Below are 14,424 nucleotides of genomic sequence, written 5' to 3' on the forward strand. Positions count from 1 at the left end.
AAACCCTCTGACCTGAAAGGCCTTTTCAGGAGGTGAAGCACCCAAGTGCCTTTATCGGATGTCAACCCCCAGGAAACCAGGTTCCCCTCTGGCTGCTGTGGACACAGTGGGCATCTGAAGAGCCACTCTAACTGCAGGCAAGAAACCTCAGGACACGGGGACACATCAGTTCGTCCCCAGTCCTCCAAACTCAAAGCCCCTTCAGTGACACAGAGTAGGGGACTCCGGGCATTCAGGCCACACCTCAGCCTCCCTCAGTCCATCCTGACTGTGGCTTTGAAATGCTACTTGGCCACCTCTGTGAGCCTTGGAGAGCAGGGACTTGGATCCTCACCGAAGCCAAGCTGATCGTCCACCTCAGGGAGCTTCTTGGAAGCTTTCGGGGACATTCTAGAGAAAAGCTAGTTTGTCTAGAACACCTCAGCACCCTCCACAGTAAGCATCCAGCCTACATTTTCTGTTCTATCCCCCACTACTTTCCCACAAGAAGCAGAGGCCAGCAGCTCCCCATTCCCTGCACCGCGCCCCCTTTCACCTTCCCCAAGAGAAATCTTCACAGGCTCAACTCTATTGCCACCACCCCCAGGAAGCCTTCCAGATTGCTCCAGCTGGAAGTGAGGCTTTCCCATGTTGCAACTAGAATGGGCCAGGGCCCTTCAATTTCATTCAACAGAGGAACTGAGGGCGTCTCTATACTGGGCCCTGTGCTAAGTGCCGGGATCGGAGATGAAATATCTACCACAGAGGCACCCATGGGCTTGACAAGTAAACAGCAGGCACAACTCCGGGGCCTGTTGGGGAAGCACAGAGCTATGGGAGCCCCAGGAAAGGCCTAGGGGTGAGTCTGGGAAGTTTCCTACAAGAAGCAAGAAATTGTGTCATGCTGAAGCACAAGGCCTGAAGGTATATGCAGGTGTTTTACTATCTGGAGGGACATAAAGGATGGAGAAGTAAAACCTGAGGTCCCAGCTATAGGAAAACATCACTATGCAGCGGAACAAACTTGGCTGAGAATCTTGAGATGGCAGAGAGGACAGATTTTGGTATCAACTGTATCATGTGCACAGTGTGGCTGCTTAATAAATAATACATGGGGAAAAAAAGAGGAGGTGACACCCAGTACCTAACTCCTCAGCCCCACACAGTAAATATTTGTTGAATAAGTGGCATTCGGAGTTAATTGATCTCTGAGATACGTATGGGCCCTAAAATGCTAAGAGTGTGGCTTTGAAAGTTTGTAACATCCACCCTTTACCTTGTAAATAGCTATTTACCTACTTACTTGAAAGCCCTTCCTCCATGGAGGGGTGGGTAGTGGTGGCTTGTCGGGGGAGCTGGTGTATATTGGAGAGAGGGGTGGGGAGAGCTTATGGGAACCATCACTTTACTACACCTCTTGTGTGGCTACCAGTGACCCGGCCACTGGTCTCCCCACTAACCATCTTCTCTTTTCCCTCCCCACTCCACCAGCATACTCCCACAGGCTGCCCTCGAGGAGATCCACAAATTCTCAGGAACCTACACCTGCATGAACACTTTCAAAGGGCGAACATAAAGGCAGGATGCAGAGACAGGCTCAAAAGCCACAGAACCTGAGGGGGCATGGGCACCTGGGCACACGCCCATGTGCCTGTCCATTGACACACTTCTGCTGGATGAGCAGGACTGCTCCTCTCCTGGGGAGGAATCTGGCTGCGCCCCCAGGCCAGCCCCAGGACCTTTGCACAGGACTGATGGGTGTAACTCTGACCCCCGTGGGGAGGCAAGAAACCAGCCAGCAGCTGCCTTGACACTTTTGTACATTTCTGATTCTGTAGAGTTTATTGTTATATTGCTTCTCAAGTCTAACCAGCCTCAGCAATGTGCATAGACTATTTCCGGGAGGGTCTGTGCCCACACGCTCCTCCTTCCCCTCCAAAATCCACTCATCCGCAGCTTGTGCAAACTGGTGGAACGGCAGGAATACAAAATAAAGAGAGATGGCTTTTGCGAATTCCTTTGTTGAAATCCTTGACCTCTGGTCCTTAGTGGGCATTGAGGAAGGGACCAGACCCCACCACAACACCCCATCCTTTGAGAGAGGCTTGGTCTGCTCAGGGGCCCCAGCTGCCGGGAGTGGAGTAGGCAAGAAGGAGGCAGCGATCAGGAGAGAAACTGGAGCCCAGGCCTGGGGGTACATGGCAGCCATGGATTGGGGGGCACTTTGCCTTCCTACCTGCATCCCTGGTAGGACCATAGTGACCTAGTCTGCAGAGACCAGCTCTCTGTCCTTCCACAGCCCCACCAGCCACCAGGCCACCAACTCAGCAGAGCAGAACCAAGCTTTATTGAGCCCCTACTGTCTACCTACCATGTGCTGGGTGCTGAGAGGGGAAGTTGCTGAGAAGCCAAAACTCAGAAGACCACCAGCACGACAAGGCCAGTGCTGAGGGGGTGCTATGGGCCCCTGGGCCAGATTTGATTGCAGGGGATAGAAGTGAAATAGCAAAGGAGAGGGAGGTCTGGAACGGCAGAGGGGATTAACGTGGGCTCAGTCAATGGAGAAAAATGACAGCCAAGAGATGTGGGGAGAGATGCCCCAGCGTTCCTCTGGTGTGCATTCTCTCCTGCTGCAGCAAGCTTAATAAACCTGACCTTGGGCCGGGGGACAGGTGGACAATGGAACTTCATCTAAGTCGCCTCCATCCACACAGCTCTCACAGGTGGTGGCAGGGTGGGGGAGGGGAGCAGGCAGTGGTTCCAGGAGGTGATGGAGAAGACCACAGGCACAAATTCAATGGAGAAGCTTGCTGGAGCTTTGCACCAAGCCTGCAACTTTGCACAACTCACACGAGAGGAAGAGTAGGCTTGCAGCTCAGCTGGTGGTCAGTCTGGTCTGTGGGCAGAGGTGCCAAGTCACGACCACATCCACTGTTTATTGAGCACCTACTGAGTAGCCGCCAAGCCCTGAAGCTTAACATCTTAACTGTTATTTATCCACTGCACCGAGCAGCAGTGGAAGACAGAAGTCAGCTCTCGGAACCCCTTTAAAGACTTCCAAGAGGTACAATGTGTATCAGACAAAATACAACCCCCAGGTGTCCACGGCTTCCAACAACGGAGCTTGTGTTACAATTGCCACCTGTCCTTGGAGGGTGGCTGCAGCTCTGCTCCGTGTCCTCTTCACTCTAGGGCCCCGGCTGACAGAGGAGCCTCCATCTGGAACGATGTCATCTTGGGGCAGAAATAGACACACCTGGGAACCTGTGCGCTGGCTCTGAAATTTTCTCCCTGGAAACGACGCGCATCACTTCTGCTCACATTCCATTGGCCAGGGCAGGTCATGTAGTCAAGCGCTCCAAGGATGTCACTGGGCATGCGATCCCCCCGGAGGAGTGGTCAGTAATTTTGAACTTTAATGCAATCTGCCACGCCGTGGAAGGAGCTGTCCATAGGAATAGAAGGAAAAATGGAAATGTAGGCAGAGGATGGAAGAGGCAGACAGATACTGCGCTGGGATGGGGTGGCCTCCAGGTGATACACACCAGGTTCTGAGCAGAGCCCCAAAGAGGTATTGACCTTTCAGGGGGTTGGTATTAGAAAGACCACTTCAGAGGTGAGAAAACAGGCTCAGAGCAGGGAAATCGTATGCCCAAGTGTGTAGGGCTTGTGAGCACCGGGGCCGGAATTTGAACCCCGCCCTCCCTGACCCCCTCACTTACTGTGGCAAGTGATGGGGATGCCAAGCCAGGACTCGTCGCTTTCATTTTGGTCCTTGAGGGCATGTGTCACCAACGTGTGGGGGGCGGGGCAAGCTCCTGAAGGGGTCCAGCCTGTGGGGGTTGGGCCCAGAAGGGCCACACCCACACCATCACCCCACTTTGGCGTGTGGACACAACGTGGGCGGGTCCACTGGGCATGGCCTGCCCCGCTGCTGTCCCGGCACCACAGGCCAGGTGCCTGTCACTGGCTGTCACAGGAGGTAAGTTAGGGGTGGCACATCTCAGTGGTCAGGGATGGATGAGGAAGGAAGGGGGTTCTGTCCGCTGAGCCCCGACTTTTCTGGCCATCCTTGAGAGGCGGCCCATTTCCGTGCGCACAGGCTGGCTCACAGCCTTTTGGGGAGGATTTGACTCTTGAGGCTTCCGTGAAACTGGGCACTTGGCCTGCAGTCCGGGAATGCAGTGAGAACCCCAGGGGTCTGAGTGGATCTGGGAGCGATGAGACCCAGCCAGCCCTCCCCAGGGCCCACTGAGAACAGAATCGCCGTCTTGGCTTCAGGGGGACCTCGTGTCTTCCCAGAGCCCCAAGGGCTTCTCCTGACAGCCGGGCAGGGCCTGGTCCCTCCCTACCCCCTCCCTCTATGCTGGGATACTTTCAGTCTTTTTCTGGATCTTTTCCCAGAGGAACCAGGGAAAACGCCTTGGGCAGGTTCCCAGGAGGCCGCCTCCTGCTCCCTCCCCCGATGGTTCAGCCCCTTGGGGAGCCTTGAGAGTTAAAGCAAAGAGCTAATTCTGTCCCTTAGCTTGGTGTCCCTTAGCTTAGCCAAGCAAAGGAGAGTGACAAGCAATGAACTCCGGCTCCTTGAATCCCCCGAGGTGCAGAATGGCACGTGCCAACCCTACAAAGAAAAACTGGGCCCTGGGAGATGACCCAGTTGCCCCCGCTGGGGTCCTCCCCATCTCCAAAGAGAACCAGATTGGAAGTGGGCAGGGAGAGGCGCCAGACCGGAGCGCAGCCCGGCATGGTTCCAGGGGACCAGGCTATCTGGCCCGGCAAGTGGTCTGGAGTGGAGTCCTGTGGCCACTGTCCTGCTGCCAGGGCCAGAGGCTTGGAAAGTGGACTCCCTTCTCCTCAGGCCAAACAGGTGGTCGGGAGGGACCAGGGTGACAGAAAGCTCCTGGGCCGACCACAGGGCTCAGCCCAGCCCCCCCCAATCGGACAGCCCATGCCCCTAGGGACAGCCCAGTTTGATGGCGGACGGAAAAAGAACTAGGTCACAAACACACACATTCTGCAGCCCAAGTGCCGAGCAGCGTGGAGGGACAAGAACAGTCGCAGGAGGGGGTGGGCATGGAGGTCACTGAAGGGTGGGTGGGGCCCTCCTGCCCACACATCTGGGATTGATTCTGAGGAATCTTCTCCAACTTTCCAGAAAGGCCTTTTAAATGGGGCAGGGGTGGGAGTGGGCGGGCGTCATTAATAAGAGCCCAGAGGTCTAAGTGAAGAGAATATCTATGCACAGACAGCCCTCCCCTCAGGCAAAGCTAGGAGGTGACAATGTCCCTCGACACAGAAGGCAGGCCTGGAACAGCTCGTGGGCACCCCAGTCACTGCACCTTAGACTGGGGCTGTTAGACGGAGATTCGATTGATTAACATTCCTTAACACACTTCTCTTCGTAAACTGAGGGCCACCTGCTATGGCCCAGAGCCGGGGCCTGGGGGACCCTGCCCCTCAGCCGTGTAGGGTCCAGCTGTGCCCCCCGCACTCCTCGTGGCCCCCTCGTGGCTCTCAGCTTCCAGCAAAGCAGCAGAGCCCTGGTTCCCAGCTTCTCCCGGCCCACCAGGAGGCCAGGAGGCTCCCCAGGAGGTGGGAGGACCGGTACCTGGGGGGAGAAATCCAGACTCTGGAGTCCCACTGGCTCTGTGACCTCCTGTGTGTAATGGCACCTTTCCTACGTGCAGCATGGACCAGCCGTTCCTGCCCTCCTGCCTCCTGCGCTGGGAAACTCAAGGGGCTGATGTGGTGCTGGCAGCTCCCACGGCTCCCCGCCAGGACCCGGCTGCCCCCCAGGAATCTTGGGGCCGCCATCTTGGCCTGGCCTGTGATAGCAGCACCCTTCAACGCTTGGCTGGCTCCCTTGTGGTTGGACTGGGAGGAGACTGTAGCCCAGAAGACCCCAACTTGGGCAGTGGGGGCAGGGGCTGGGGAGGCCCTGGGGAGGGCAGAGCAAAGGGGCTCGAGGGGACGGGGGAGGAGGTGCTCCATGGGGAACAGGAGCTGCTGTCCTCCTGCACACAGGGTGCAGGGGTGGGAACACTTCTCTGGCACCTCCCATCATGGCTGGCTCTGGGTAGGGCTTTTGCCCCCCAAATCCCTCAGTGGCTCGGGAGGAAAATAAACACAGAAGTCCCCCCAGGCACGGCTGCGAGGCCCCGCTGGGAAGCTGCTCTGGGCGGGCGGATCCCCTCGGGCGGATGGCAGGCCTCGGAGGCAGAGCCCTCAGAGAGCCACCCTCCCAGACTGGCTGGAGGGAAAGCAGCCGGTCCCCGGCAGTGTGACCTGGGCGGCCACCAAATTCTCTGCACTGAAGCAGCTGTGACGGAGTATTTCTACAGGCCCTTGAGGCCAGGTGTCAGGGAGCTAAGGTTACCAGGTCCAGTCCGGCATGGTCAGGCCCAGGGCCCCTGTCCAGTTCAGGACACGCAGGCCGGCCTCCAGGAGCCCCCGGGGCTCTGCACGGGCGCCCCCCATCCCCGCCTGCAAGCCTCAGGTGTCACCTCTGGGAGACGCCCCACGTGCCCACCGTGGCCTGGGTTGCTCCATCCCAGCCTTCCCTTGTTTCCTTCATCACCCGTCTCACCATTTGCCATTATTATTATTTTTATGTATAACAGCTTTGTTAAGATATACTTCACATACCACACAATTCACCCATTGAAGGCGTACAGTTCAACGGTGCTTAGTGTATCACAGGGTTGTGCAACTGTCGCCACAAACAGCTTTTGGAGCATCAACGCAGGATGTGGTCTCTTGTGTATGGCTTCTTTCACTTAGCATAATGTTTCCAGGGTTCATCCTCTACGCCGTAGCACGTGGCAGGACTCTGTTCCTTTGCGTGGCTGAAAACACCTCCCGTGTATGCGTCTACACGGTCGTCTCCCCCGGCGTATCCGGTCTTTATTACTTGCTTGCTCTCTTGGTCTGTCTGGCTGTCTCTTCCCCTCTCAACAGCCACTCCGGGAGCCCAAGGACAGGTCCACTTTCTCTCAGGACCTAGGAGAGTTCAAGGTGCAGGCGACACTCGGTAAATATTTGCCGTCTGAGTGAAGAGGGGCAGAACCTTTGTCAGAGGCAGTCCACATCACAAGCACCTTCCTGTATGTAATACACCCACACGGGCCCCTGAATAATAAAGCCAACAATTATGGCTACACGTTCAGGCAACAGCCCCGCATGTCTCCCGATGGCACTCTGTCAGGGGCCGTCCTGTGCTCTGTAGGAAGTTTGGAGCTTCCCTGGTCTCCGCTCACTCGGTGCCAGTAGCACCTTCCCTTCCTAGCTGGGACAACCAAAACCATTTCTGCAAATGTCGGCAAGGAGCTAATTCGCCCGCAGCAGAAATCCTCTGGTCTGCGCACATTTTCTTCGTTTCTTTTTCATCACAGCCCGGAACGGTGGGAGCCGGAATTACTGGCACTGGGGCAGAGGAGTTCGGTGGTCTGACGACAGAGAGGCCAGGAACAGAATCCGGGCATGAAGCCTCTGCCCCCAGGGGTGGGCCCTTGACCCCCAAGCAGAAGCCAGTGATCCAGGAGGACTCAGACGCCTTGGGCCGGCCAGGCCACCACTTGACTTTCTCTTTCTTTGGACTCGGTTTGAAAACTTCCTCATGCCGCCCTCTTGGCGAGTCGAGCCAATGCTGCAGAAGTTTCTGGCCTGCCTACCCATCCTGTCACCACCCCCCCCCCAAACAAATCCTGATCATTCTTTTCATTTTTCAATGTTCACAAGACAAAGGAAATAAGCACTCAGAGGAAGCACAAGCTGTGTTTGTTCCTTGCTGCTGCTTCCATGTAACTGGATCCTGCTTGGGGAGGTCACCCTGGGGACCTTGAGCAGAGCCAGGGCCCGGCGCTGGCCACGGCCCCGTTAATGTCCACAGCCCTGGCCTGTGAAGAGTGAGACGAGGCAGAGCCTCCCCCAAATGCCACGAGGTACGCCCCATAGCGGTGGGCTTCTCGCTGGGGGTTCTGGCCTGGCTCTCACCTTCTCAGCCTCTTTGGGTCCCCACTGGCTGAGGGCCAGCTGCCGGCCTGGGGGAGCCAGAGCCATGGAGCATGCAGAGAAGGGGAGAGGCTGGACTTTGGATCTCAGCTCCTCGGGCTGAGATTCCAAACCCTGGCTCTTGAGCAGGTAACTTAACCTCCCTGAACTTCAGTTTCCTCGTCTGGAGGATGGGACCAATAGCCCTGTCCTCTATTGAGCTCTTTGTGAAAATCAAGGGAGTAAAACACATAATAATTAATGCATGTGTGCTTGGTATTAATAAATACCAAGTAAATTATAATTAAATACCAAGTAAATTTAAAAAATACCAAGTGTATTATAAATTAATACATTTATATTATGTTTTCTATATTTTATAATAAAAGTAATAAATTAATTGTGCCTGGTACATAATAGACCCTCGGGGCTTCATATATATTTAATAATTAAAACCTTCCAATACAGGAAATGGAGGCAGAGAGAGATGCAGTCATCCATCCACCTGAGGCTTATGACACTGCTAGTAAGTGGCAGAGCTGGGGTTTGAACCCCAGAGTCTAGCTGCAAAGCCCTTGTGCTTAACCGCTGGGTTTCACAGCTTCTTGAATAAGAAGCCTAGAACAGTCGGCCCTCCATACCCACGGGTTCCGAATCCGCTGAGTCAACCACCCATGGACCAAAAATATATTTTTTTAAATTCCAGAAAGTTCCAAAAAGCAAAACTTGAATTCGCTGGCCCAGCAACTATTTACATAGTATTTACATTATATTACAACTATTTACATAGCACTTACATTGTGTCAGGTATTATAAGTGATCTAGAGATGTTTTTTGTTTTTTTTTTTTTTTTGTGGTACGCGGGCCTCTCACTGTCGCGGCCTCTCCCGTTGCGGAGCACAGGCTCCAGACGCGCAGCCTCAGCGGCCATGGCTCACGGGCCCAGCCGCTCCGCGGCATGTGGGATCTTCCCGGACCGGGGCACGAACCCGTGACCCCTGCATCAGCAGGCGGATTCTCAACCACTGCGCCACCAGGGAAGCCCTAGAGATGATTTAAAGCATACAGGAGGACGGAGGATGTGTGTAGGTTATATGCGAATATTACACCATTTCATTCATGGAACTTGAGCATCAAGAATCTGGTATCCACTGGGGGTCCTGGAACCACCTCCCGTGGATACCAAGGGATGGCTGTGTGTAAAGAGAGTGGAGTACAATACTTGCCATTATTCATCACTATGCAGCCAGGACGCCGGGACTCTTCCTGGCTGATCCACATCCATGTCGCTGCCAGATTCCAACACCTCTTGGCCCAGCTGCTTGCCCCCGGTTGCAGGTGGGCCCAGCCGGACCAACCTAGGCGGGTATCTGAGGCCCTTTGGTGATCAGACGTGTTCAAGGTGGGTTTCCTTGCAGAGCTCGCTGGGGTCAGCCCTGCCCTCTTGACCATGGGCCTGGGAGGGAGGGAGTGTCCACTACTTCAGTGCCCCAGCCCTTCCTCAGACACACTCTCTCTAGCCCCCAAGGCACAAAGCTGGCACCCATGAGCAAACTGCTCCCCTTCACCAATTTCTGAGCTCGTAAAATGTTCCCAGCACTCTGCCAGGTGCTTTGAGGGACACTAACTGTTCACGAAATGCCAGCTCAGGGCATGAACAGTGGTGAAGCGGGCTGGAGTCTACGAGCTCAGAGCCGTTCCCTTCCATGTTTACCCCAGTCCCCAGCCCCTCCCCGAGAGCACAAGGGATTGGTGGCTTCAGCAACGGACACGGACTCTACCTGCAGAATTTCTAGAGAGGCTGTTGGGAGCTCAGAGTGGCCTAGCAGACCAAAAACTGGGCTTGAAAACTGAGCAGATGCCAAGGGATACAGATGGCCCCCAGCCCCCAGATCCTGCCACAGGAAGGTCTGGACCCTGGGCCACCCTGCTGGCCCTGGAGAGTCCCTGCTGCTGCAGCCGCTGAAGAGAACTGCCCCCACCCCACTTCTCCACATCACTTGCTTGGGTCAAAGGCTGGGGGAACATCTGACTGGGGGAGTCAGTGTCGCATGCGCACACCTCAGCAGCCAGGAGCAGGGAAAGCAAACATGGAGCCTTTTGGTCTATGGCTTTCAGCCAGGAGTTCCCCTAGAACCGCCCTGAGCTTCAGACAAGGGCTGGCGCCCTGACCAGCACGGAACACCGGCAGAATCCCTGCGCAACTGCTGGTCCCACCTACAGTGATCCTTGCTTAGGTAAAAGGGAGAATTTACTGGTTCAAATAAGTGGAAAGCCAAATGATAATCAGTTTCGGGTGCAAGCAGTGTTTCCAGGACCTGGTTCAGGAACCAGTTTCTCTGTCCTCCAATTCCACATCCTCTAGGCTGGCTTCATTCTCAGACATCTTGTCCTAGTGATGATAAGCCGTCTCCTCAGCAGCAGCAGCCTCACACCATCCCACGTTCAAAGGCAGAAGGAAAAAAGAGAGACCGTGTCTTTCTAGTCATCCAGAGTTAGCTCTGATTGGTTCTGGTTGGCTTGATTTGAGTCACATGAACCAATCACAGTGGCAAGAGGAATGCAATGCTCTGATTGGCCAGTCCTGAGTCATGTGATTCATCTTTGCAGCCAGTGAGGGAATCTAGCCCTTTGAAACACATGGGCTGAGAGTTGGAGACGGGTGGTTCCCCAAGGTCCAACGGGACGCCCTGGCCAGGAGAAGCTAGAGAGGACACTGGGTAGCAAAATCAACTGTCACCAGAATGACCATTGGTGGACTCTCTGACTTGCCCCTGGGCCTTTTGGAGTGGCAGTTGGCCATGCTCCGAGGGGCAGTCCTGAGCTCCCAGAGTGGGACTTGGGCCTCTCCTGACAGAGAGTTGGCCCGTGTGGTGACAGGCCGTTGGCGGCCCCGCTCCTGACTGCTGGCCCCTCTGACTGGCAATCAGCGGGTGGCCCGGTGGGCCGTTGGCTGGCTTGTTGCTTGGCAGGTGACCAGTCCTGTCTGGCAGTCCTTCGTGGGGCCGCCTGACGTCTGGAAGGGAGATCTCTTGGGTTGACGCCGTCTAGCCCTGCCTCTGCCTGGCACTGTCACTCCCCACCCCAGGAGAGGGAGGCTGAGGCTGCTTACAAAGTTTTTGCCCCCGCGTGGTGGCAGGAGCCCCAGTCCAGCAGCAGCAAGAGGCATTTGGGGCTAGTAGTGGTCTCTGGGGGCCGGGGTACGGTGGTCCTAGAATGAAGGGATTCAGGAAACGTTAGAATGGGTGCATGGTGTGCCCCTGTTCATTTGCTGTCACTCAGCTTCCAACAAATAGCTCTGAAAGGCCGCCCTGGGTCAGCCACTGGCGGGTGGCAGTGAACTTAACAGACACAACTTGTCCTCACTGAGCTTTCAGCCCATCGGGGAGAGGAGCCTGGCTCGAGTCATGACGTGTTAGACGGGGTGGGGACGGCGTCCAGAGAGCTGACATGTAAGCTGAGACCCAGGCGGGGCTCCCACAGGAGGAGTGGAGAGGGAAGACGCAGCTGAAGAAGAGCTGAGGGCGATGAACAGCGGCTGGAGTGAGGGGTGCACGGGCGAGGGGCCCCAGGGGCTCCGGAGAGACAGGGAAGCCAAATCACAGGGGACACGATGGGCCCCTGGTAAAGATTTGGGAACTTCTCCCGAGGGAAAAGGCGTTAAAGCGGGGCACTGCCGTGAGCAGACTTGAATTTTAGAAAGATCATTCTGGACCCAGAGAAAACTCACTGTGGGGGGGACATGGGCAGAAGCGGGGAGCGGTTCAGTAATTGGGCTGGGAGCTGGCAGTGAACCAGAGCAGGAGGGGGCAGATGTAGAGAAGCGGGCCATTTGAGGCATGACTGGAGACGGGACCGACAGGCTGGGGGCTGCCCGCACACTGTACTGTTAGTACGGTAGCTGCAGGGTGCTGTGGACGTGGGATGCCGCAGTCATCGCACAGAACAGAGGTTCCCCGTCCGCTCACATCCCACGCGTCCACGTGTGCCTGTGCCTAGAACGCCTGTGTGCACCTGTGCGTGCTGCGGAGAAAGCGGAGGACAGACCCCTGAGATGTGCGGAGAGAGGAGTTGGGGGCGATGGGACAATTCATTCTTTATGCATCTTTGTGTTTCCACCCGCTGCTGTGACACGTGTTACTTTTATAGTTGCTAAAAAGGGATTTTAATGAACGTATGAAAAGTAAGAACGGGAGAGTACGGTGGCTGAGAGCCCGGCCTTGGGGTCAGCGTGACCCAGGCTGGAATCCTCGCTCTGTCATGAACCACTTGGAGCCCAACCCAGCCCTGTCTTCTCAGCCACGAGTGAGCCTGCCACGTGGATTTCAGGAGATCACTCTTGTGCAGCACCGGGGGTGGCTGTCACTGCTGTGATGGCTGCCCTGTCCCCTCCCCCCACCCTCCCTGGCCTTTCCTCGCCGCACCTTTCTCCCTCTTTATTTCCTCCCCCTCACATCCCCACCCCGCAGAAAAAGGAGGCTGAGATGAGGAAGGGTCTACAGGATGGCCAGGAAAGGTAGGAGGCTGGGACCAGGGGCCATCCCGGGGCCAGAGGAGGTTGGCCTCCCCTCTGCGGCCGGCTGGTCCATGCATCCGGCTCCTGCCCCAGGCCAGGATGACAGATGGTCCCCCAAGGAAAGGTCACTGTCTCCAGAGCAGTTGTGTGTTTGGCAGAGGCAGGAGGGCTGGGGTGTCTTCTGAGCCCTCCCTCGGCCCATGGCTGGCGTTTGGGGGCCTGGACCTTGCCAGCAAGCGGACTTTATTTTGGTTACCAAGGATGGGAAGGTTCAGGTCATAAATAACCACCTGGCCGGGCCGCCAGCTTCTCCCCTGGGGCGCCCCGAAGGCCCGAGGCCTCTTCAAGGCCAGCGTGGCCCCTACTTCTGGGCACGGGGCGTGCGGTCTGGTGGCGGGGCTCGGAAGCCCAGTGGGGAGGCGGGGGAGAGAGGAGAGGGGTCTCGGGGCCTGGGTTCAGAGCAAGGTTAGCCAAATAGTGGATAAATTAAGCGAGGGAAACAGACAGCTCCCCTCACGGTGAACTTTTCACCCAGCTAACCTGCTCCTCGCCCACTCTCAGGTGGCGGCAGCTCCCACCCTGAGGCTGTCACCTCTCGGGGGGGCGGGGGGGTTGTCACCTGCCTCTTCCCCAGCCACCACTACTGCCACCCCAGGTGAGAGGATGAGGAGGGAGAGCACCCAGGACAGGCTCCGGGCCGCAGGCCCTTTGAGGAGCTGCCGAGATCCATTTAGAAACCCCAGGGCTCCGCCCAGCCTGAAGTTCAGACTTGGGCAGGAAAGACAGACCTCCCACCTTCTCCTGCCCTTGACCAGCGTCCTCACCAGGGCAGGGGCATGTGATTCTGGCAGATCGGGCAGTTGTCTTACCTGGAGGTTTAGGGACCCTCTACCCAGCCCGCCTTCTCTTTGCTCATTTCCAGCCTGAGCCACCCCTCGGGAGACCAGCTCCATCTTCAGGGAGCGAAGGGAGAGGCCCTCCCTCCGGCAAAGTGGGCTTGAGGGGTCCCCCCCCCACCCCGCAAGCAACAGCCAGTCACCGGAGGCTTTGCGGAGCCAGGCCTGAGGACAGAGATGGCCTCGGGCTATCAGGCTGCAAAGCGTGTGCCGAGGAGGGCACGGCGGTCGGGCGGACCCCCGGCAAGGTGACAGGAAAGGGGTCTGCAGCGGAGCTGGGGGCGTCCCAAGGCCCGGCCCCCCGGCCATCTCCTCCCACTGTCCCGTTCACCGGTGGCTGCCCAGCCTGGACACGCGGTTGGCGCCCAGAGGAAATTCACCGCCCGACCGCACGGGGGCGCTGCGCCAGGCGGGGAAGGGCAGGCCACCCAGTCGGACGCGGCTCTGGAAGCGGCCTGTTGCTCGCTCTTCCCGTGGCACGTCGGGACTGAGTGCCTGCTGGGTGCTGGGTGCTGGGCGCTGGGCATGGCGCCGAGGACACGGAGAGAGTGAGTCAGGCGGGGTGTGGGGGGCACCATCGCGGGGCAGAGCTGGTGTGGGAGGGGACGGCAGGTGAGACAGACAGACAGACGGCCGCAGGTGGGTGGACAGACAGGCAGGTACACAGACCAACCGCTGGGCAAATATCAGACTGACTGGGCTGGTCAGTGACAGCCTGAAGGAAGAGGTGACATTTGAGCTGAGGTCAGAATGATGAGGAGGGGACCGCCTGGTCAAGGGGGCGGCGTGGGGTGAGGTGGAGAGCTGGGCGCCCGAAGCACAGGGCCGAGAGGAAGCGTCAGAGCCCGGGCCAAGGCCATAACCTTACACTTGCCCTTGGCCCTCCTGGTGGATTATCCTCCCTGGGCCCGTCTCGCCGACAAGCCCACCGTGTGGTCCTACCCACGACGGAGGGGCCGGGTGGGGAGTGGGTGGTCTGGACGGAGCCCGGGCTCTGTCACTTGCCGTCTGCGCGACGTGGGCACCTGACTTCAGGCCCCGAAG

General features: G+C 57.3%; 1 protein-coding gene across 4 annotated transcripts in view; it reads left to right on the forward strand.

The window, feature by feature from the left end:
- Positions 1–1,993, forward strand: part of DHRS3 (dehydrogenase/reductase 3) — a 41,042-nt gene extending 39,049 nt beyond the window's left edge. For all 4 annotated transcript variants that reach the window (XM_067017102.1, XM_067017096.1, XM_059045852.2 and 1 more), the window contains one exon: positions 1,471–1,993. In XM_067017102.1, the coding sequence (XP_066873203.1) occupies positions 1,471–1,555 (85 nt within the window). In that variant the 3' untranslated portion in view covers positions 1,556–1,993. The remainder of the gene's footprint in view (positions 1–1,470) is intronic.
- The last annotated feature ends 12,431 nt before the right edge of the window (positions 1,994–14,424 follow it).

This window comes from Kogia breviceps, chromosome 1 (assembly GCF_026419965.1).
Source record: "Kogia breviceps isolate mKogBre1 chromosome 1, mKogBre1 haplotype 1, whole genome shotgun sequence".
Taxonomy (NCBI): Eukaryota; Metazoa; Chordata; class Mammalia; order Artiodactyla; family Physeteridae; genus Kogia; species Kogia breviceps.